Below are 21,851 nucleotides of genomic sequence, written 5' to 3'. Positions count from 1 at the left end.
GAGGCTGGCAGACAATGAAGGTCATCAGCTCTCTGAAGCCTCAAGCATGTGTTAGGGGATAGGAGGTAACTATTGCTTTTTTCCCCTGAGAGTGTGGTCTAAAGAACAAACAGGACCTAAACAAGTTGGATGACTTTGTAGCTAATTGGAACACTATCTCAACTACAATACCTTGGAGTTTCTGTTCGGTTTCAGTCAATGAAGGGAAATTCCTGTCCAGCATTTTAAAAAATAACATTCATAATGACTAGTCCTAAAGAATAACTTTGTTTTATTATCATGATTTGTGAAAACAGGTTAGACAGTTCAAGAAAGGACACAGACAGTGCCCTGTTTTAGGTCCCAAATTTCTTCTTTTTGATGGGTGGTGGCAGCTGAGCGATGATGTCATCCAGAGGCCGTTCTACCGCCACTAGTGTTCTTTCATCCAAAAGATCCATGAAGAGTAGAGGCTGTAGAGAGATGGTAATGATTCCACCAGGAGTTAGGTTCTGGGGCTAGTCCTGAATCGACTAACTAGGGCTAAAATGTTAGCCTCGTTCAAGCTGGAGGGGTGTAAATCTCTGACAATCCTTCCTGCCATAGGACTTAAAAGACTGGAAAAGTTGGGAGCTTTTATAACTGAATTCCATCATTTAAGATTTCAGCAAGATTTTTCATGTTTCTCTGTATGGAAAATCTGTGATTCTCAAATTTCTTAGGAATCAATGTTAACAGAGGGCTCTGGAACCTAAATTCTTGACAAATGGCGAGTTACAAATACATCAAGAAGTTAATCATACTTGAATAATTTACAACACCCCCCCCACTTAAAAAAATTCTGCAGACCCCCCAGAAAACATTCCAGGGTGCCCAAGGAACTCTGATCTGAGAAGCATGAATATGGAACTTGTGAGTTGGCACAAACAGCTGTAGTACCATAAGCTCAATGGATATCTGTTCTAGTACAGTGAAAAGCCGAGCCCAGAAAGGAACATCTAATAAATTCAATGACTTCCATTTGCTCGAAATTTATCTTGTGGAACATTCTCCACTGGAAGTCAAATTTAAAAGCCAGCTTTAACACAAAGACCCCGACTGAGCTGCACCATCATTTCTCACTACCCATGTATTTCATTTTGGTGAAGGATGATGTGCCTGCCTCTAATCTACTGAGGCGAGAACAATGAACTACAAACCTAAGGGACAGACAGTCTCAGAAAGGTCACTGGTTTCCCAAAACCAGGTTCTCTGCATGTAAAATGAAGGCACTCTTGTCCATTGTGGGACTTATTACATTTTGATAATATCACAAGGAACCAACCACCCAGAACGTAACGGAAAATGTATTACCTTATATTTCTTAGAAATTTTAAAGGCATGAGCTGTGCGCCTCCTGATGATATCTGATTCATTTGTGGGAGGCAGTGGATTGTAGAGTAAGGTTTTGTCATTTGGAAGAGGCTAAAAAGACAAAAATGTGTTGTTTAAATCATTATTTTTTTTATTGGGTCTCTACAGACCAAAGGACAATAGTGATTTTTTGGGGGAACACAATCTTCTGTCATGTTATACACTTACTACCTCCCTGACTCTTCTTACTTCAGGAAGAAAGCTGGAGCCACTCCTGCAGCTCTACTGTACTCTACTGTGGGGGTATGTGGCAAAGAGAGCTTGGTACTCTACGCCAGCAGGATTGAAGGGCCCAGCCGGGGCTTCTGGCCAGTCTCGTCAGTAACACTTTGTGAGATACAAACAAACTGGCATGTGCAGGAGCTCAGCCCATGAAGGCTCTGCTTTCTAGACTCTCCCCCAACCAGGTCATAGACAGGCCAAGTGGCTGAAATTCTCCGCAGGCAAAACTGCAACACAAACCACCCCCACAGATGTCACTGACACCTCGAGAGACGGCCTCTAGCCAAGCAAGTGATATTTTAATTTTATCTCTGACTTCCTTGGGAAATAGCTCTGCCCTGCATGAGGAAGTGATGGACTTATCACCAATGCCTGGGGAAAAATATGGGCTGATCTAGGCTGAGTTATAAAGAGGCAAATGAATGGGAGGGGCCCTTCCTTTATCACTCATCTCACAGAAGGCACTTGTCAGCCAGCTCTGCTTCCCACACCCAGAGGACACAGGGCCCACGAGATGAGTTCCAGTGACACATCACCATGCACACCTCCTTTAGAGCCATCTGCTGCTTTCCCTGTGTTCCTCCTACGCCCACCTTCACAGATACACCAAAACACTGTATTGGCTGTAATCTAAGCCCAAAGTGCATTATAGGCATGGCCATAGCTCACACTGCTCCTAGGAAAGGAAGTGCCTGTCCAGAAAAAAACACGAAATTTGGGGTGAATCAAAACTGCAGCTGGCAGAGGCTGGACTCTATAACGGAAAAGAATGCTCACATCCCACCTAAATCACAGCCGTGAAGAATGGAATTTTCCTAACTGGTCATTTTTCAAAACACTAAGACCAACCCCTCAAGCCTGCAGATAGTGTTTCAGTATATTCAGCCAAGGGGCACAAGTGGTCAAAACCCCAGCCTGTATCTCCTTTAATGAAATCATGTCAGTCATCCCAGGGTACAAAGGTGGAAGTGATTTAGCCAAACCAATGGTATTCCCTGATTATGGTCACTTTCCGAATACGGACCTAATCTCTTTTCTATTTAAGTTTATGTGCTGAGAGACAAAGCAGAGAAATAGTCAAATCAGCAAAAATCAATACACAAGGGGCTGCCCCTTCCCTGGGAGCCTCATGAGACTGGGTAGGAAAATGAGGAAATCTGCAAAACAAAAGCTCCTCTCCTCCAAAGAATGTACTAGCAACCTTTATTCTGATTCTCCTTCCTCTAATTTATTGTCCTCTTTTGCTTTTAGAATGGAAAGATTCCTAAGTAAATAGAACCAGGGACAGCACAGGTGGTAGTGGTGAAGAACTCACCAACGACTTGTCGATGATGCAGAACATGTACGCATCATGCAGAAGGATGTGCATTGGTCTCTTGGGATGAAAACTGATATGTGTGATGGGAGTATCCCTTTGGAGCCAAAGATGATGAAACCCCTGCTTCTGGATGGTCCGGCTCCATTGTGTATACTGTTTGTCTGGAATGCTGTACTCAAATACCTGAGGAAGGATATGACACAGAGCAAGTGCAGGCAGGTACCCAGAAAGATCAAAGAAGGGTCAGCCTGAACCAGAAAATATCTATACAAACCTTGGCTGTATCATATTCAGCAATATGCATTTTCACTACTTTTTTTTAAATAAAAAAATTTTAAGGTAAGTTATACAACAATAAACAATTCAAACAGCACAGAAAGGTTTATAGTGGAAAACCACCTGCAATCGTAATATCTCTTTTCCCCAAGACAAAAGCAGCCTGTTTCTTGTTTATATCTTTTCAGAGATATTTTATGCATACAGTACACACTATTCCGTATGTTGCATTTTTCATTAGCATTATACCATGGAGACTGACCCATATCAATGTATACACACATCACTCATGCCCCTTTTGAAGAACATGTAATAATCTACTCACTTCTTGGACGTACTAGGATTTATTTACCTAGTCTGCTTAATGAGCATTTAGGTATTTGCAATCTTTGGCTACTACACATAAAGTTATAATGATTAGCTCTGAATCAATGTCTTTTTGCACAACTAAAAGCATATACCTATGGGAAGAACTTCTAGAATTGGAACTTCTGAATCAAAGATTATGTGGATTTAAGTTTTTTTTAGATATCTTCAAAATGTCCTCTAAAGCAGTATACTAATTTATGCAATATATGAAGTGCTGTTTCCCTAGCCGCACTGTGTATTATTAACTCAATCTCTGTTAATTAAACAGGTACCAAAAAATTTCCCGCTAGTTTTAATGACAGAAGAACTTAAATGAGAGATTTCATTTTCTGGATATAACGTGTATGTGTGTGCATGTGTGAGTGTAAAAACTGCTAATCAAAGTAGCAAGCATCATCTGCCTAGTGGTCTATTTAAATGCGCTTCTTGGATCACATTTAATCTTTCCAATAGCTCGGTGAGGAAGGTATTATCAAGCCCATTTTACAGATGAGGATATATAAGTATTGACCAGTTCATACATAATATGTTCTATAGCTCAGATATTTTAAAGATCTTCTTACAATTATATTCTCCTTACAACTTGGTATGGAAAAGTGGTAGACAAAGAACTAATTTTGCCCATTGTATATTCTTGCCTCCTTTGTTGAAGATTAACCGATCATAGGTGTATAGGTTTATTTCTGGGCTCTCTAGTCTGTTCCATTGATCCACATGTCTGTTTTTGTGCCAATACCATGCTGTTTTGATTACTGTAGCTTTGTAGTATTGTCTGAAGTCTGGGAGGGTTATGCCTCCTGCTTTGTTCTTTTTCCTCAGGCTTGCTTTGGCAATTCTGGGTCTTTTATTTTTTTAATTTTTATTTATTTTTTAAAAATAAATTTATTTATTTTATTTATTGTTGGCTGTGTTGGGTCTTCACTGTTGCACATGGGCTTTCTCTAGTTGTGGCAAGCGGGGGCTACTCTTTGTTGCAGTGCGCGGGCTTCTCATTGCGGGGGCTTCTCATTGTGGAGCATGGGCTCTAGACGAGTGGGCTTCAGTAGTTGTGGCACGCGGGCTCAGTAGTTATGGTGCACGGGCTTAGTTGCTCTGCGCCATGTGGGATCTTCCCAGACCAGGGATCAAACCCATGTCCCCTGCACTGGCAGGCGGATTCTCAACCACTGCACCACCAGGGAAGCCCCAATTCTGGGTCTTTTATGATTACATATAAATTTTAGGATTATTTGTTCTAGTTCTGTGAAAAATGTCACAGGTAATTTGATAGGGATCGCATTAAATCTATAGATTGCTTTGGGTAGTATGGCCATTTTAACAATATTAATTCTCCCAATCCAAGAGCAGGGGATAGCTTTCCATTTCTTTGAATCATCTGCAATTTCCTTTATTAATGTCTTATAGTTCTCAGCATATAAGCCTTGGTGAGTCATATTCCTAAGTACTTTATTTTTTTGATGCGATTTTAAAGGGGATAGTTGGTTTACATTCCCTTTCTGATATTTCATTGTTCTCCCATATCCACTCTAACACCTGAGTCCATTTCATCCTAGCCTAAAAACAATCAGTAAAACGAGCCCTTGAAAATTCTTCCTCCTTCTCATACCTCTTTATTCTAGAATCTCAGTGTTTCACCATTCCATTGTGACCCATCAAGCCAATGGATGTTACTGGCCTATGATCAGGCCATACATGGAAGCTTTACTACACATAAGAGAAAACTACCTTTATATTGTCCAGTACTGTCAAAGAAAAGCTCCTCCAAAATTGTCGTTATCTCAGCTTCCAAGTTACTATCCATTTGGAGGGGATTAGAAAGCACTGGGATCTCTTACCTGCTGGTCAGAATGAGCAATGACAAGGTTGTTGGTATTGGGGGCGATGGCCAGAGCAGTCACAGGGAAATTGTAAGCAGGCACTGTGCAGTGAAGCTGGGAATAAATAACAGAAACAGAAAACTAAAATAGGATTCCTTCCCTCAGGAAAGACTGGATGGTCTAGGTCAGTAGTTTTAAAATAATGCTCTTTGGAATTCAAAAAGTTCTATTCTATGGAAGTTCCGTAAACGTCAGGCATTTCCCCAAACAATAAACTTTAACTGCATTTTTTAAAAAATGCAAGTTTACCTGTCAACAAAACTAACAGCATTCACAGGGAACCTCAGAAAAAAGCTTTCCCTGCTGTCTCTACATTTGTATGAATTGCTCATAAACATGTCATTGAACAGGGAATCTACAGCTCTACACTGGATTTAAAAGAAATAAATGCCTAGGCATGGAAATTTATGTTCAGTCACAAGGCACGTGCACTAGTCCACAGGAACACCTTCAAATGCCAGGCAAGGCTCAAAGAGCAGTACATGCTTTTGCCACAGTGCAGTAAAGATTAAGTCATGCAGTAACAGGCAAACCCATTAAATGCTGCAGTTTGATATCGTTCTCTAAACTTTTAATGCTTATTGTAAGTTTTTCGTAGTTCTTATCTGACTTTTAGATGACGGTGACAACTTGTAAGGGAACATTAGTGATTCAATCTGTGAATGGCAATATCATCACTAATTAGTGAAAAATGTTTTCCTGCTATTACTAGTTCTGTTTAATTTAAAAATACCTTGAGATTACAAGGCAAACTATTAAAGGAAATTGTTACTATCTGCGTCTATTCATCTGGGTAAATCAGAATTTTCCTCCTCAAAATACAGACATAATCTGGATGTAAATTCATTACTCATAAATCCTTAATTTCAAATTTCTGTGCATGAGTGGTTTCACTGTTCCCACTGACTGATTTTAATGTTAGATTATAGCTTTTGGGTTCCAAACAAGTGAAACAGGAAAAATTTTTGGTTAAAAAGAAGTCCAGCAATTTTCCGGGTCATATCAATGTGCCTTAGCCTTAAGTCTTATAACTGCAGAGCTAACTTCCTCCTGTTTTCTGCTACTAAACCTCACGCGCACCTTTAGTTGTTTCACGTTGTACACATGGACTCCAGCACTGGTACCTGATGCAGCTAGCCAATTTCCATCTGGACTGACTGCCAAAAGACACATGGACTCCACTGTCCCTGTAAGGACAAAACCATAGTTAAGGCTCTGAATTCAGTGTCCACAGTCAGCCAGCCCTGCCCTAAAAATGATGGCGAAAGCCAGTAAGAGCCCTGGTTTTAAATCACTCATAGGACAATTTCTAGATAGTTTTGCAGATAAGTTCTAGATGCTACTCTGTCTACTATTTTAAATTAGCCATCCTTCATGGAAAGAGGAGCCAGAGAGATAAACCAGAAAGCAGCACTTGCTCAGAACTACCATGAGAACAGAGAATCAGGGTAAGAGCTACCACCAAAATCTATACCTTAATTGTTTCAAACTCCTTTCCTATCAGGTGTTTTTTAAACAAAGTTACAAACAGCAAATAGGCTTGAGGCTTATCTTTTTTTTTTTGGTCTGTGTTGGGTCTTCGTTGCTATGCACGGGCTTTCTCTAGTTGTGGCGAGCAGGGGCTACTCTTCCTTGCGGTACGTGGGCTTCTCACTGCGGTGGCTTCTCTTGTTGCAGAGCACGGGCTCTAGGTGAGTGGGCTTCAGTAGTTATGGCTTGCAGGCTCTAGAGTGCAGGCTCAGTAGTTGTAGCACACAGGCTTAGTTGCTCCGCGACACGTGGGAGCTTTCTGGACCAGGGATCGAACCTGTGTCCTCTGCATTGGCAGGCGGATTCTTAACCACTGCACCACCAGGGAAGTCCCGAGGCATACCTTTAATTTACTAGCTGTATATTTAGCACTAAGGGAGCATGGGCACATATGAGCCATCTTTGTCATTAAAGAATTTTAAACCAATCTGGCATCATGAAGACCCATGTGGGATAAAAATCAGACAGTGATGCTATATGCCAAAGTAAGTGCTGCATGTAACAACCCCAAACAATGAAAAAGCTTTATAACTAGACATAAACCAGATGCTAAAGGATGAGCAAGGTGGGTAGAAAAGGATGGAGAACAGTGTGACCTAAGTGACAAGGACAGGAATACACAGGTTTGAGGGATACGAAGAAACCAGCCTGACTAGAAGGGGAAGTGAGATGAGATAGGAGGAAGAAATAAAGTTATATACACAATGCAGAGCCCAATTTTAAAGGAGTGCTAAATGCAAGGTAAAGAATCTAAGTTTTATAATAAAACCATATACAGGTACTCAATAAATACTCTCAGTTTACTTCATGTGACTCCTAATTTGTATGTTTCTTTTCCTGTTTGCTTCTGGGGCAGCTTATGAACAGTGAGAGTTTAAGTTGATTTTAAAAAGTTGATTTTCCAGGCTGATGAAGTCTAACAGTGAAGTCACTACAAGCCAGAAAAAGGGAGAAGGAAAAAGGCCCGTGGAAAGTATCGGGTACTAAGTCCTTGGTAGTTAACTCACCAGTTGTTATCTATACACAGTCACTCATTCATGCATACTCATGTTCTCAAAACATATGGAAAAGTGGTCATAAGCATTAGGACAGGTAATGAAACTGTATGTATAAGCTCATCATTATAAAAACAAACAACCAAAAAGATTAAGATGTCCATAAAATACCTACATAACCAGCACCTACTGGAAATATATAAAATAATAATGGTAGTTATTTCTGGGTGTCAGGATTACAGATGATTTTAACTTTCTTCTTGCTCTGCTAACAAAACTCCAAGAAGGGTGATGAAACTTCTCTGGCCCCAAATAAGGAATCAAAAACCCAGTGAGAAAGGAGTAGGTGTGAGCAAGACTTCAGATTTCATCGAGCATTTTCACTTGCCAGGTATCTCCTTCTACTTTAAATCGCAAACATGTGAGTGAATGTGTAATTTTTGCAGGGCAGAGAAGATCATTAGTGAACCCCCAACAATTGAGGTTTAAATGGAAAAAAAGGAACATCGAGACTGATAACTCTCTCCCATGGCCAATTACCAACTTCTCACCTGACTGAGGCTGAAAAGTATGCAGGTGCTTGAAGCTTCCCTCCAGCAGCCGAATGACATGCACAGACCCTTGATTTGATGCCACAAAGAGCTTCGTTGAATCCTCAGAAAACAAAATCTGAAGGGCAGAGCGAAGGAACGCTGGCATTTTGGAAACCTTGGGGGAACCAGTAACAAAAAATCAGAGAGACAGAGAGAAGTTAGACCCAGAGCCCATCAAAAATAATCACAGTTAGGCTTAAATCATATGAATGCTTCCTGTCTCCAAGGAAGCCAATCAACCAAGGGCCTGGAACACAGACGTGCCTACTGTAACCTATCCAGCCCCCTTGTCATCTCCTCAAAAGCCTAACCTTTACTGCCACTTTCTGGCATTTCCCTATCCTCCAAAAACATAATTTTAAATGGCAATAAGAGACTGTTTTATAACAGGTTTCTCAAAATAGCTTTTTATGGAACAAGGATTCATATCCAGGACGTTTCCACTTCACACAAAAATCACCCACTTATAAGGTTTCTTCTTATTCAACCAGACTTGGGGTTATCACTTACCCTTTGGAGGTTTATATTGTCATGTTCATAATTCAAACGATAGAGAAAAAAACGAGAAGCTGTAGAATAGGCTATCCAACTTCCACATGGGGAGATACAGCTGCAGATAATGTTCTCAGGACCCTGGTAACATTAGGAAGCAGGATACATAGTCAAGTAAAACTTCATACAAGGTTCACTATAGCATGAATCCTCAAGCTACTGCCACTCTGCATGTATCCACAAATACCGACACATAATCCTGACACTCATATGCTATGTGTCACTATGATTATTTCAAAGGTAGAACATCTAAGTGGTGTGGCTTTGATTTCCAAAACCCAGAACAGAGGTCTCTGAATACTATATCTCAGCCCTTCGCATACTTCATGGGTAGCTTCATAATAAACCCTAACTTTAGAAACCTGAGCAGGGAGGCATTTAACGCAGTGAAGCTTTGGAGGCTCAGTGACTTGGGGACTGATTTTCTGTTTTGGTCAATGACAACCTGCTTTAAAGACCTGTAAGAAATATTAAGTGAAAAAATTTGCGTAACACCGCAAAAGTTTAGTGTAACATTTATGTAATTCAAAAAACTCAAAAAACATCTGAGTGTATGTAAGTATGTATGTATACACACATACATATTCTCACACACAGAAAAAGATCTAGAAGGGTATACAGCTAATCAATTAACAGTAATTATTGCAGGAGAGGGGACTAGTATTAAAGAGCTGGGCAAGGGTATAAATTATCAATATTGTTTGAATTCTTCATAGTGAGACTGTATTCACAAATTATTTGTGCAATTAAAATAAAGATTTTTAAAAAGGAAGACAAAGTTGTTTGTATAGTATAGTCCCATTATTGGAGAAAGAAAGGATGTATACACATGCACGCATGGGTGAAAATTTTTTCTGGAAGAATATATAAGAAACCACTGGCAGTGATCATCTCTGGGGGGGTGGGGGTAAGAAAGAGGTTCATTTTTCATTGCATCCTCTTTTGCATTATTTGAATTTTTAAAAACTATGCATGTTATTTTCATAATAATACCAAAAGAAGAAAAACGAATTTCTTGTATTCATTCATCCAATAAATTTGGAATGCCTGACTTACAATCATAGGAAACCCAGCTCTTTTGACATAGTACTTCATTCAAATAATTTTAGATTTGAAACAGTTTATGATGTCAACTAAGAAACCCTCAAAATTCAGAATGAGAAAAATGTTCTGGATTTCAGAGTCTGAACACACAGTTAAATTTCTTTACCTTTGTCTTGAGGTGAAGTAAGTGATCTGCATTTTTAGAGAGTGGAAGGGTATCCCCATTCTTTCCTGGAACAAGAAATATCCCTGACATTTTTCTTCCCAAAGAAAGGTTATTCATACATTTTTTCTACTAAAAAGCCATTCCTGGGTAGAAAGAAATCTCTACCACTGGGAAATCAAAAAAATGTCTGACGTAGTAAGCTTACAGTTTTCTGGGGGTATGTATACGAAGAGGAAAGCAGCGAGCACTTTCTTAGCTTCTACTTGGGTGCCCTGCATACGGCCTAGGGCACACCCCTATTTCTCTGAAGCTGCTCCCCACAGCCTGGCATGCAGGCGGATGGAAGTGAAGTTTGTGTGGCCTCGATTTCAACTTCATTTGTTCATTTTGGAGCCTAAAGCAAAAGCCTCTAACCTACTGTAAAACAACAGGACCCAAACAGGTATGTCATACTTAAGGCCATGAGGCTGTCACCCTGGTAAGATCTGCACAACCTTCTTTTTCATGCAGGCCCGTCACGACCCCACATTAAAACTTGTCATTTTTCAACAGCTGTTTTGATCCCAGTCTAGCCAGGGAGAACTTTGATTCCACTACCCTCAGCACCACTATATCCTGCAGTGCACCATACTGAACCGAAAACTTTTCACTGATGATTCAGTGTCCTGCTAACAATTTTAACACTCTGAGGAACTCCTCTGCTCTATCTAGTGGGTGGGAAACCATAAGTTCAAAAGGACACAGACAAACCTACTTCCATTTTTCCACAAGCAGAATTTCAACTGCCATTTCTGGCTTCTATCTCCAGTTTTCTTATTGGAAAAAAACTTTCTCCCATCTTACCTGTTGCAACTGTGGATCCCAGTCGCCAAAGTTCCAAGTGATGAGCAAACTGGAAGAGGAGAAGCTGCTTCTTTTTTGCACAGGAAACGAGACGTCGCTGTATCCAAGAATCAAAAAGACATAAACAAGCCGGAGTCATCTACTGCCTCAGTACTGGATACAGCAGCAACACCTCAGAACATTTTTTACCATTAAAATCCATTTACTTGATAAATATTTCCTAAGTACTACCATTCGCCAGGCACTGTCCTAGGATCTAAAAACATAGTAGTAAATAAAAACCTAGCTACTGCTCTAAAGCTTACAGTTTAAAGGGTTGACATAAAATTAAACAGGCAATTACATTAAGTGTGCAAAGAATTTTAACATGGCTAAGCACAGTATGTAATGAAAAAAAGTAGAAAGGCCTCATGACAGTAAAGACACGAGCCCAGATGAGGCTCACTGGTAAAGAGTACTCAGGCAAAGAAGGTAGGGCAGGACGTTCCAAGCAGAGGGATGGCACGGGAAATAGCTCCAAGGGAAGAGAGAATGAGAGGGAATAAAAAGGAGTCTTTCAGAACTGCCAGACTAAGTGCAGATGGGGGTGGGGGTAATGTAAGTGCGTGAGAACAGAGGTGAGGGAAGAGGCCGTCTTCTCCGGATCAAGACAGGTTTCATAAGCCATGCTAAGGAATTAGGTCTTTACGCTGAGGACAACAACGACCAACAAAGGCATTTAAGCATGGAGGGATGAACAAAGTTGCTTTTTGAACGGATCAATAGAGAACAGGCCGGAATGACACAAATAAATAAATAAAAGGAGATTGTTAACAAACTACTGTAAAGAAATCCAGAGGAGAAAAGTCACTGACCCAAACTAGGTTAATGGCAGTGTAGACAAAGAGAAATGGCTAGATTCAAGAGAGAACGAGGAGGTAGACTCAGTAAGGTTTACTGGTTGAATGGAATGTAGAAGTACGTAGTGGGAAGAAGAGTTTCTAGCCTGGAAAGATGACTGATTTACCTAGAAAGGAACACTGGAAGCCTGGATTCTCCTGCTCCCACCCAGAATAATAAAAAGTCCAGCCTTGGGCTTCCCTGGTGGTACAGTGGTTGAGAATCCGCCTGCCAATGCAGGGGACACGGGTTCGAGCCCTGGTCCAGGAGGATTCCACATGCCGCGGAGCAACTAAGCCCATGAGCCACAACTACTGAGCCCGCGTACCACGACTACTGAAGCCCGTGCACCTGGAGCCCGTGCTCTGTGACAAGAGAAGCCACCACAATGAGAAGCCCGCGCACCGCAACAAAGAGTAGCCCCTGCTCGCCACAACTAGAGAAAGCCCGTGCGTAGCAACGAAGACCCAATGCAGCCAAAAATAAATAAAATAAACTTATTTAAAAAAATTAAAAACAAACAAAATCCCCATAAACCACACCTACTGGGAAAAGGGAATGATTTCCCCAGAAACTGAACTAGGCATGCTGCTGTAAATCTCTTGGCCCCTGTAAACATCTTTGCCAGAGGCTTGCCTTAGAAAGAGAAGGAAGAAAGAAGAAGAAGGTAACTACAGAAGGCCAACAGATCTGCCAAAGAAGAGTGAGCTGTGCTGTCTTATGGGACAGGCAGACCGGGAGATGAGGGCGTGGTGGGCATTAGAGGATGATACTTACATGGGGAAAAGTGATTTTTCGGAGAGCAGCATCATAATTCTTTACCTCCACCTTCTCCATGAGAGGACGAATGACTAAGTGGGTGTCTGTGCCTGCAGCGGGAGGGAGAGGAGAAAAAATATCGGAATTAGAAAAAGTCCCACATGAAAATAACCACAGCTGGGCAGAGTAATGAAGCACTCCTGGCCAAGACTGAAACCCACCTCCAGATATCAGTGCTATGGGGCTGTGGGCCACGGCTCGCACGTCGTGAGTGTGATGCTGAAATGGCTTTGTCCGCACCCACTGCTTCTCACTGCTGTTGGAAGTCACAGAGACCAGCTGAAAATGGAACACTGTCCCCTCGGCTGTGCCCACCACGAAACTGTCTTCTTGCTGAGAAAGTAAATCATTAGGGAGGTACATTTGAGCAAAACAGGGCCCAGTTTTTAAAATATTCCCCGAGGTTTTCTGTCTGGGCAGCTTAGGGGGAAAACCTATGCCCAGAATTGAAGGGAGGTTGCAGGGGTCTTTTTCCTCCAGAAGCTAACAATTCCATCAGGGGAGCAAGTTCGCGCACAGGTAACAAAGCGCCCCCTACTGACAAAATTAACAGTAAGTACTTCAAACTGTTAGCGTGGTTTCATATAATGCAAACCCGACCTCATTAGAATAGCAACAATATTGGGGAAAGGGGAGGGGTCGCAAAACTGGCAGTCAAAAGACTGAAGCTTAGAAAACCCTAAAATTCACTGTCCTCTTTTTAGAGATGAAGAGAGGGTGGGCTGAGGAGGGGAAGTGGCCTGATCAATATCACAAAGATGCAGGTTCCCTGGTCCCCAGTTTAAGGCTCTCTCTTGTCAGCATGTTGAGCACGAGGATTTCTGTTAGTTTTAAAAGGTCTTACTGTGTCTACAACTACTTTTTAAAATTCCTCTATAATCTCAAAACCATTTTCATTTTAACTCATTTTTAAAAATGCACATAACTTTGAGTTAAGAAAACAAAACAGGAGGCTTGATAGGGTACTGAGAAAAATCAGAAACCTGGATCAGTAGTTAACCAATCAAACGGTGTAAAGAGTAGGTGAGAAGTCAAGAAAAGTGAGATGTCTGCACACATGTGAGCATGTAGCTGCCAGTAACTACACACTGACTGTGCTAGGAACGTTGTATGTCATATCATCTCTAATCCTTCAATAACCTGCAAGGTGAAGTATCATCTGTCCTATCAGGAGAAACTATAAAAGACTGAAATGAGCATAACAAGTACTGGTGTCCTTGGCTGGTGAGCCCTCTGATTGTCCTAGAGCTACTTTACAACTCCATAGATTGTAAAAAAACCGAGAGTGATGCAAAAGATTCTCTTGCATAGAGACGCAAACGAATTTTGCTCGGTAGAATGAAGCTGACGATCGTCCTGTGGACACTGAGTCCTGCAACAATTTGTAAATCATTTCAGCATTCCTGATGGCCTTACATAACTGTGTTCTTTGATTTCTCCCTTAGAACTGCTTGTAACTTACTGGTTCCCTCATTAGTTAATGAGTTACAGAAAATCTCTGACATACTTCCATTTCATGTTTGGATGAGTTATGATTTTACCCTTTTTCCCCCCAATCATCATTTAATAGCCCTTTACACAGATAAGGAAACTGGAACTTCAAAAGTTTACCTGTCTGTTAGTTTACAGACGTGTATCTGCCGCCAAAGCCTTTGCTCCGGGCACAGGCCTCTCCCTCACCTCCTCTAAGGATACTATTTGAAAACCATTAGCCTAAGGCAAAAGTGGAAATACTGAGCCGCTTAGGAATTCACTCGCTCTCTCCATCACCTCCACTAAACAGTTCAAGTGGCTGTTTGCTCAAAGTACTACCTACAGAGAAGAACTGGGAAGGGAGGCCTCTCACTCCACATTCTCTTTCCCTGAGGTGGAATCATAAAAGAACTGAAAAGCAAACAAAAGAAAAGGGCTCTCTTGGGGTGCAACAGGAATGAAGCAAGGGAAAAACAGACCTGGGGCGGGTGCGCAAGTGCACGCACGTGCGCACACACACACTAACTTAATCAAAGAGTGACTGCTTCACAGGGAACACAAAATCTCAGGACTGACCTCTAAATGAAGGCAAATGTTCCCTACAACTCCCTGCAGGAATCAGTACTTGCCTACTTGATGGAGGTGAAAGGCTTCTAAGAAGATCAAAGGACTGGGTGTTTGCCACAATTCACTCTTTAGTCAATGAGAAACCACTGAAAAGAAATCTAAATATAACCATCTGTTCTGGCAAGAGAGTATGGAGAAAAGCCTTGAAATTAGGACTGGTGTCAAAAGAGATATGAAAATGGCAATAGCACACTCGCTGTGCCAGACACTCTGCTTAGCACTTTACAAGCACAACCCATTTAATCTTTCCTCAGACGCCATGCAGCATGTATTACTAACCTCCTTGTTCTCACAGAGGAATAAACTGAGACTTAGAAAGAAGCACCTTGCCCAAGGAAGACACGTAGCTATTAAGTGGTATGACTGGGATTCAAACCCAACTCTGCCCAACTCCAGAGTTTGTGATAAGCATTTTTGAGGACTGGAATTTGTACAATTGCACGTTTCAATTGAAAAAAAAAAAAAAAAGTACCACAATCCCTTGCTTCTCAGGCACACATTTTCTCACATCTTAACATCTCTGATATCAAAATATTTATATCTGTCAACCTGTGTTATGTGACATCTTCAGATAAAGAATGAACATCAAAACTTGCAGAATACGGATGTCCCTCGTGGCCCAGTGGTTACGAATCCACCTTCCAATGCAGGGGATGCGGTTTGATCCCTGGCTGGGGAACTAAGATCTCACATGCCGTGGGGCAACAGAGCCCACGCGCCACAACTAGAGAGAAGCCCGCACCGCAACTAGAGAAGCCTGCACGCCACAATGAAGAGCCTGTGTGCTGCAAGGAAAGATCCCACGCGCCTCAAGGAAAGATCCCGCAGGCCATGATGAAGATCCCACAGGCAGCAACTAAGACCCGATGCAGCCAAATAATAAAACAAAACAAAACAAAACAAAACAAAAACTTGCAGAACAGTTGTCAAAAGCCTAAAAGAAAATCTTGGGACTATATTGGAGCATCTTCTACCAACACTGTGGATGGCTGGGAGGCATGTGTGAGAAACATGGACCCCAATAGCTGAGTTCAAGTGATTCAGAGTCCAACTCTGAATGTGAAGAAGTTCTAGGAATACCCTTATCATTTTATTTCACACACTTTCCTGTTTATATATGCCTAAGAGTGATAAAACAGAAAATTTCTGTTTAAGTCTCAAGAAGCTCTTCAATAAGTAAAATATAAATTTTATGTTTAAAAAAGCATTGTGTCAGTTTATATTATAAAAGCTTATATTATGTGCTTATAAAATATGAATTTTACATTTAAAAAACCACTCTCATAGTTTAATAAAAGTATTTTTTCTTTCCCATGATAACAAAATTATGACATGTTACAATCATTTGTATCTAAGACTTAATGCAATAGAGTAATATAGGCACAAGGTAGAAGATCAGACAGTATAAAGTGGTACACAGTACAAGTTACACCTGTCTTCCACCTACCCCCCAAAAACTTTCTTCCAGAAACTGTCATTATTTGCATTTTCAATATTTCCAGAGATATTCTATGTATATACTAGCAAAACTGTATACACATAGAATATTTGTTTCTTTTCTTTTCTCTTTTATTTTTAACCATGCCACACAGCATGCAGAATCTTAGTTCCCTGATCAGGAACTGAACCCACATCCCCTGCAATGGAAGCGCTGAGTCTTAACCACTGGACCACCCGGGAAGTCCTAGAATATCTCATACATAAATATCTAATATATAAATCTGCTCTATCTTTCCTTAATACACTATTATATACTACATTATACACTGTAATACTGTTCTACTTTTTCCCCTTACCAATATATCCTGGAAATTGTTCCATAGCAATAAATATACATCTTCTTTGGTCTTTGAACAAGTGCATAATCCTTAAATAATTACACTTTAAATAGTACTAAATTTAATAATTAAGTCTTACTGTCTAATAATTACAACCATTTTGGATCAAAACTCTATTTTAAAAGGAGAATTCCTCCCACTCATTTAAACCTTGACTTCTATTATAGTTTATATGTGACATCTACATGTTTTATAGGGCTTTAGCACTAACAAATTGTTCTCATGGAAAAACTGTGGAATGGGATAGGAACATTTTATAGGCAAGAAAAGAAAGCAGGAGTGATCTCTACACTAGACACACTTAAGTAAGAAAACAACACTCAAACTAATTACGTAAAGATAAAAGATCTAGTCAACAAACCTCAAAGCTCAGACAGAGAGGCAAATATCATATAATATCGCTTACATGTGGAATCTAAAAAAATGGTACAAATGAACTTATTTACAAAACAGAAACAAAGTCGCAGATGTAGAAAACAAATTTATGGTTACGGGGTGGGGAAAGAAGCGGGAGTGGGGATGATAAATTGGGAGATTCGGATTGACGTAGACACACTACTATATATAAAACAGATAACTAATAAGGACCTAGTGTATAGCACAGGGAACTCTACTCAATACTCTGTAATGACTTATATGGGAAAAGAATAAAAAAGAATGGATATATGTGTATGTATAACGGATTCACTTTGTTGTACAGCAGAAACTAACACAACATTGTAAATCAACTATACTCCAATAAACATTAAAAAAAAACAAACCTCAAAATCACTTCCTGTGCCTCATTGCTAAAATATCCAAAGGTTTCTGATTAAGAATTCATGTTACAAGATGGCAAGAGGCACACATGTTCAATACAAACCTGCTTTAACTCCTATTCAAATAGGAGAAAAATCAGTAGTGTCGAAATCACTATAAAATTACCTTCTAATGTTCCAAGATAGGAAGCAGAACAGTCAGGCAGAGAGAGGAAATAGCACTTCTCAAGATTCTTCTAGAATACTTGTGCCCTATCTACAATCAGACGGGGTTAACTGGGGACAGGGAGTGTCTGAAGAAAACCTCTCTGCTAACTAATCATTTAGAGAATATTCTCTAACTAACTGTTGGAGAATAAGTGTTCAGGAAAACTGTGTGGGTTTTCAGATGCATTGTCCTAAACTCAATCTTCCTCCACTACAACATTCAGGATTAGGGAACAGTGTCTGTGGCACACCACTGACACGGCCTTCTCTACTCATGCCCCAGGTTGTACAGGAACTGCTCAAACAGGGACTATACTCACATCAGATATGGCAATAGACTGCACGTCAGTATTTGCGATGAGATGATTCTTTACAAGGGTACCGGTAGCTGAGTCCCAGAACTGTACCTTCCCAGCAGAGTCCACGCTTATGACGGTGCCATCGGACAGGAAGGCCACGCCCCATATGATACACTTCCGCTTAGACACACCCATATACTGCCTATCCACAAGCATCTTATGAATAGCGCTCCCTGAAAAAGAAAGCAAAGCCCGCATGTGAATGGCACTTATTTCTCCTCGGTCTTCAGAAGCTGCCTGTGGTAGGCATCTGGTAAGTCAGCTGCCTGAGCACAGACCACAGACAGCCAGTAAACAGTGGTTACGGTGAACTCAGTTTTGGAACACCAAAATGGTTCCCTGAAGAAGGAGGGCAGCGGTGGGGGGCGGGGCGTGCAGACAAAAGGAATTTTTGGTGGAGAGGTGAAATGGAAACGAGACATCTGAGGCTTCACTGAAAAGCAGCCAACTGCACACACACATTACACTCTGCTCCCTTCCAAATCCCAATGAGAAAGGGAGAGAAGACAATAGTGCCAAAATTTGGGGAACTGGAAAGCAGACACGGAGTAGTAACCGACTTAGTAGAACCCTAAAACTAAGTCCCAAATCCGCAGTAGGAAAACCCAAGAAACCACCTGATTTATACCATGGAATCCTCAGAAGACTCAGCAACTGGTGACTCCAGATAGTCTGGAAACAGAGGTGATGCTGGAACACAGATTAAGTGAAATGTTATAACTCTGTATTGAGAACACCAGCTTTCTTCTTAGAATGCTGATGGCTGGGCTTGTTGTCACCAGGTAGGAGAACAAAAAGCATTTCTGAGAAATATGACCAGCACAAGAGAAAAGATCTAAAGAGCCTGTCTTGAGAGCATCCCCAAGCTAACAGTCCAGCCAGACCATTCCTCAATGAAGCTCAGATGTGATCAGCACCACTAGTGTGGTGATGAGAGGAACCTCTAGACACGGGAGGAAAGCCTCAATATGAAAGGCAGAGGCCCAACATACGACCAGAAAAAAATAAACAACAAGGTGTGAAAAAGCCAGGGCGAAGAACACTTCACAAATATTACCATGAATAGTCTTGGAGAAGAGTTAGTATACTGTATAATGAAACAAAAAGAGAATGCTGTAAAAAAGAACATTCAGGAAACAAAAAAGAACTCTGGAAATGAATGGCAGAAATGAGAACCTCAATAAAAGGACTGAAAGATAAAAATGACAAACTCTCCCAGGAAGCAGAGTAAGAAGTTAGAGATGAAAAATAACAAGGGGGAAAAAGAAAAAAAGAAAGAAAGAAAATTAGAAGAGGCAACATTCCAGTAATAAAATTCCAGAAAGGAGAAAATGGAAAGAAATTCCTTTACAAAATAATTATAAGAATTTTCCTCAGAAATGAAAAACATGGGTTTTTGGATTAAAGGAACCTACCAAGTTGTCCAATACAATTGATGTTAACAGATCCACACAACAAAAAACATAATTATTACATTTCAGAACAGTAAAGATAAAGGGAAGATCTTAAAGGCTCCCAGGAAAAACCAACCACAAAAACCTACATAAAGGATCTACTCTCAGAAAGGCATCAGAGTCCATAACAATACTAGAAGCTGGACGACAGTGGAACCACAGCTTCAAAATTCTAAGGAAAAATAATTTCCAACCTAGAATTCTTTCTCAGAAACCCTTTCTCAGGATCCATCAAACAAAGTGATAAACTAAGAAAATGAATGACTTGGCAACAGGGAACTCTACTGGAGAATAAAGCAAAGGGGATCTCCAGAATGGCTGAAAAACCAGAGTTCAAGATCTCAGAGTTGTGCAGTAGGCCCAGAAACTGGCTCCACTAAGCTGGAGCAGGGCAGAAGGCTCTGGGAGAGAAACCTTCAAGGAGATAAAAGTGATAGAAAGAAAACCAGATGTGGGAATTCCCTGGCGATCCAGTGGTTAGAACTTGGCACTTTCACTGCAGGGGCCCAGGTTCAATTCCTGGTGGGGGAACTAAGATCCCGCAAAAAAACCCAAAACAAACTAACAAACAAACAAACAAAAAACAGAAAAAAAACCCAGATGTAGCTGAACCTAAATCATACAACTGGAAGAATGTGGAGATGAATTAGTGATATATATATATCTCTCAATCTCACACACACTCACACACACACGAGAGAGAGAGACAGAGACAGACACTCAGCATTAACAAAAAGCATACAGGAAAGGAAAAGAAATTTACTATGCAAGTTGTATGTATATAGTCTAAGAATAAAAACATCAACTGCTAATCTGAACAAAGTTAGAACATAACCATACTGGGAGGATCAGGAGGAAATATTGCTACATGTGGCAAAGGGCAGAGAAAGAGGGTTAAATAGTGGAAGTCAATAAATAATGGGCTAAAACTGAAAAAAATAAAGCATTTTAAGCATACTATGTATAGCATAAAGATAAATACCAAAAGAATTAGCTAAGAGTTGCAGGCGGCTGCCTTTGAGGAGTAGGAGAAGGGATATAGGGGGACTCCTGCTCTTTTGTAACAAGCCTTAAGGAATTCTTTGACTATATGCATATGTAACTGATAATAAAAAACTTGCTCAAGCACTAAGGAAAAAGAAAAAGGCGACATGTCTGCCCTGTGTCTCCTCTCATCTTAGCGGGGAGTACAGACACAGCCACCTAACAAGTTGAAGTCAGTCTCCTCACTGAAGGAATCCATCAGCCAATTCTGTAGGCCAAGGACAGAGGAAGCACGTTGTTCTCTATCTTTCTGATCTCAAGTCTCACCAACTATGTTACCAAGATCTTACGTTCCTCAAATACAGACACCCACTTTTACAAAGAACTGGTATATATAAATAGGTATTCTACTGATTGCTCATAGTAAATGTCTCACTGGTTGAGGGCAAATTTTAGTGTGAATTCTTATGATGAAAAATACTGTATTCCACTGAAGAACCAAGATTCCCCTAAAAGCAGCAGTAGTAATCCAAGAAAGAAGTGAAATTCATGGTGACATCTCAGAAGGTTCATGAAAGCATAAGGTCACAAGCTTTTGGAAACCCAGAAATGTGGCTCTGACAAACAAGACCCACACCCCAAATGAACTGAGAAAAACAGTCACCTGATTTGACATCAAACACACTAATGTAGTCTATGGAGCCAGCTGCAATGTGGGTACCAGCGGGATGCCAGCTGAGGCTCAGGATTCGACCTTGGGAGTTGTACAACAAAAGAGAAAGTGACATACACATAAATATACAGCAAAGGGTAACTGAGTTCTCCTTCCACAAAGATCTACAGGGCTAGCGTTCTATAGTCTTAAAGTTCATCTACTGCGCTCTTGCGAAGGACTGTTTTATAACAGGTGAGGGACAACTTTGCCCTGGGACCCACGATGACATATTTGATACTTACTTTTAATAATGGATAAATGGTTGATGGGAGTGTAGATAAGCACAACCTTTTGAAGGTGATCTGGTAGTAACCTAACAAAATTTAAACGTGCAAATTTGGCATGGTAATTGCACTAGGAATTTAACAAAAAAGAAATATTTACAGGAATGCCCAAGTGTATATAAGAATGTTCATTACAGCACTGGCTATAGTAGTAAAAACAAAATTAATATCCATCAATAGGAGTTTGGTTAAATAAATTATGGAACACCATAAAATGAAATGCCATGCAGACTGGCATGACTGACACAGAAAGATGTCTGTGATACATCAAATGAAA

At 40.6% G+C, this 21,851-nt stretch overlaps 1 protein-coding gene across 2 annotated transcripts in view; it reads right to left on the bottom strand.

Annotated features, from left to right (window-relative positions):
- Nucleotides 1-254: 254 nt before the first annotated feature.
- Nucleotides 255-21,851, bottom strand: part of UTP4 (UTP4 small subunit processome component) — a 32,522-nt gene continuing 10,925 nt past the window's right edge. For both annotated transcript variants that reach the window (XM_022583343.3, XM_089902407.1), the window contains exons 5-17: nt 21,240-21,329; nt 18,099-18,310; nt 13,037-13,208; nt 12,834-12,925; nt 11,178-11,274; nt 10,335-10,399; nt 9,083-9,205; nt 8,531-8,687; nt 6,535-6,641; nt 5,413-5,508; nt 2,930-3,115; nt 1,333-1,443; nt 255-452 (exon numbers count right to left, since the gene is read on the bottom strand). In XM_022583343.3, the coding sequence (XP_022439051.1) occupies nt 336-452; nt 1,333-1,443; nt 2,930-3,115; nt 5,413-5,508; nt 6,535-6,641; nt 8,531-8,687; nt 9,083-9,205; nt 10,335-10,399; nt 11,178-11,274; nt 12,834-12,925; nt 13,037-13,208; nt 18,099-18,310; nt 21,240-21,329 (1,625 nt within the window). In that variant the 3' untranslated portion in view covers nt 255-335. The remainder of the gene's footprint in view (nt 453-1,332; nt 1,444-2,929; nt 3,116-5,412; nt 5,509-6,534; nt 6,642-8,530; nt 8,688-9,082; nt 9,206-10,334; nt 10,400-11,177; nt 11,275-12,833; nt 12,926-13,036; nt 13,209-18,098; nt 18,311-21,239; nt 21,330-21,851) is intronic.

Source organism: Delphinapterus leucas, chromosome 20 (assembly GCF_059928025.1).
Source record: "Delphinapterus leucas isolate spDelLeu-1000000601 "Yukka" chromosome 20, BTC_Dleu_Yukka2, whole genome shotgun sequence".
Taxonomy (NCBI): domain Eukaryota; kingdom Metazoa; phylum Chordata; class Mammalia; order Artiodactyla; family Monodontidae; genus Delphinapterus; species Delphinapterus leucas.
This window is presented reverse-complemented; position numbering and strand designations above follow the sequence as displayed.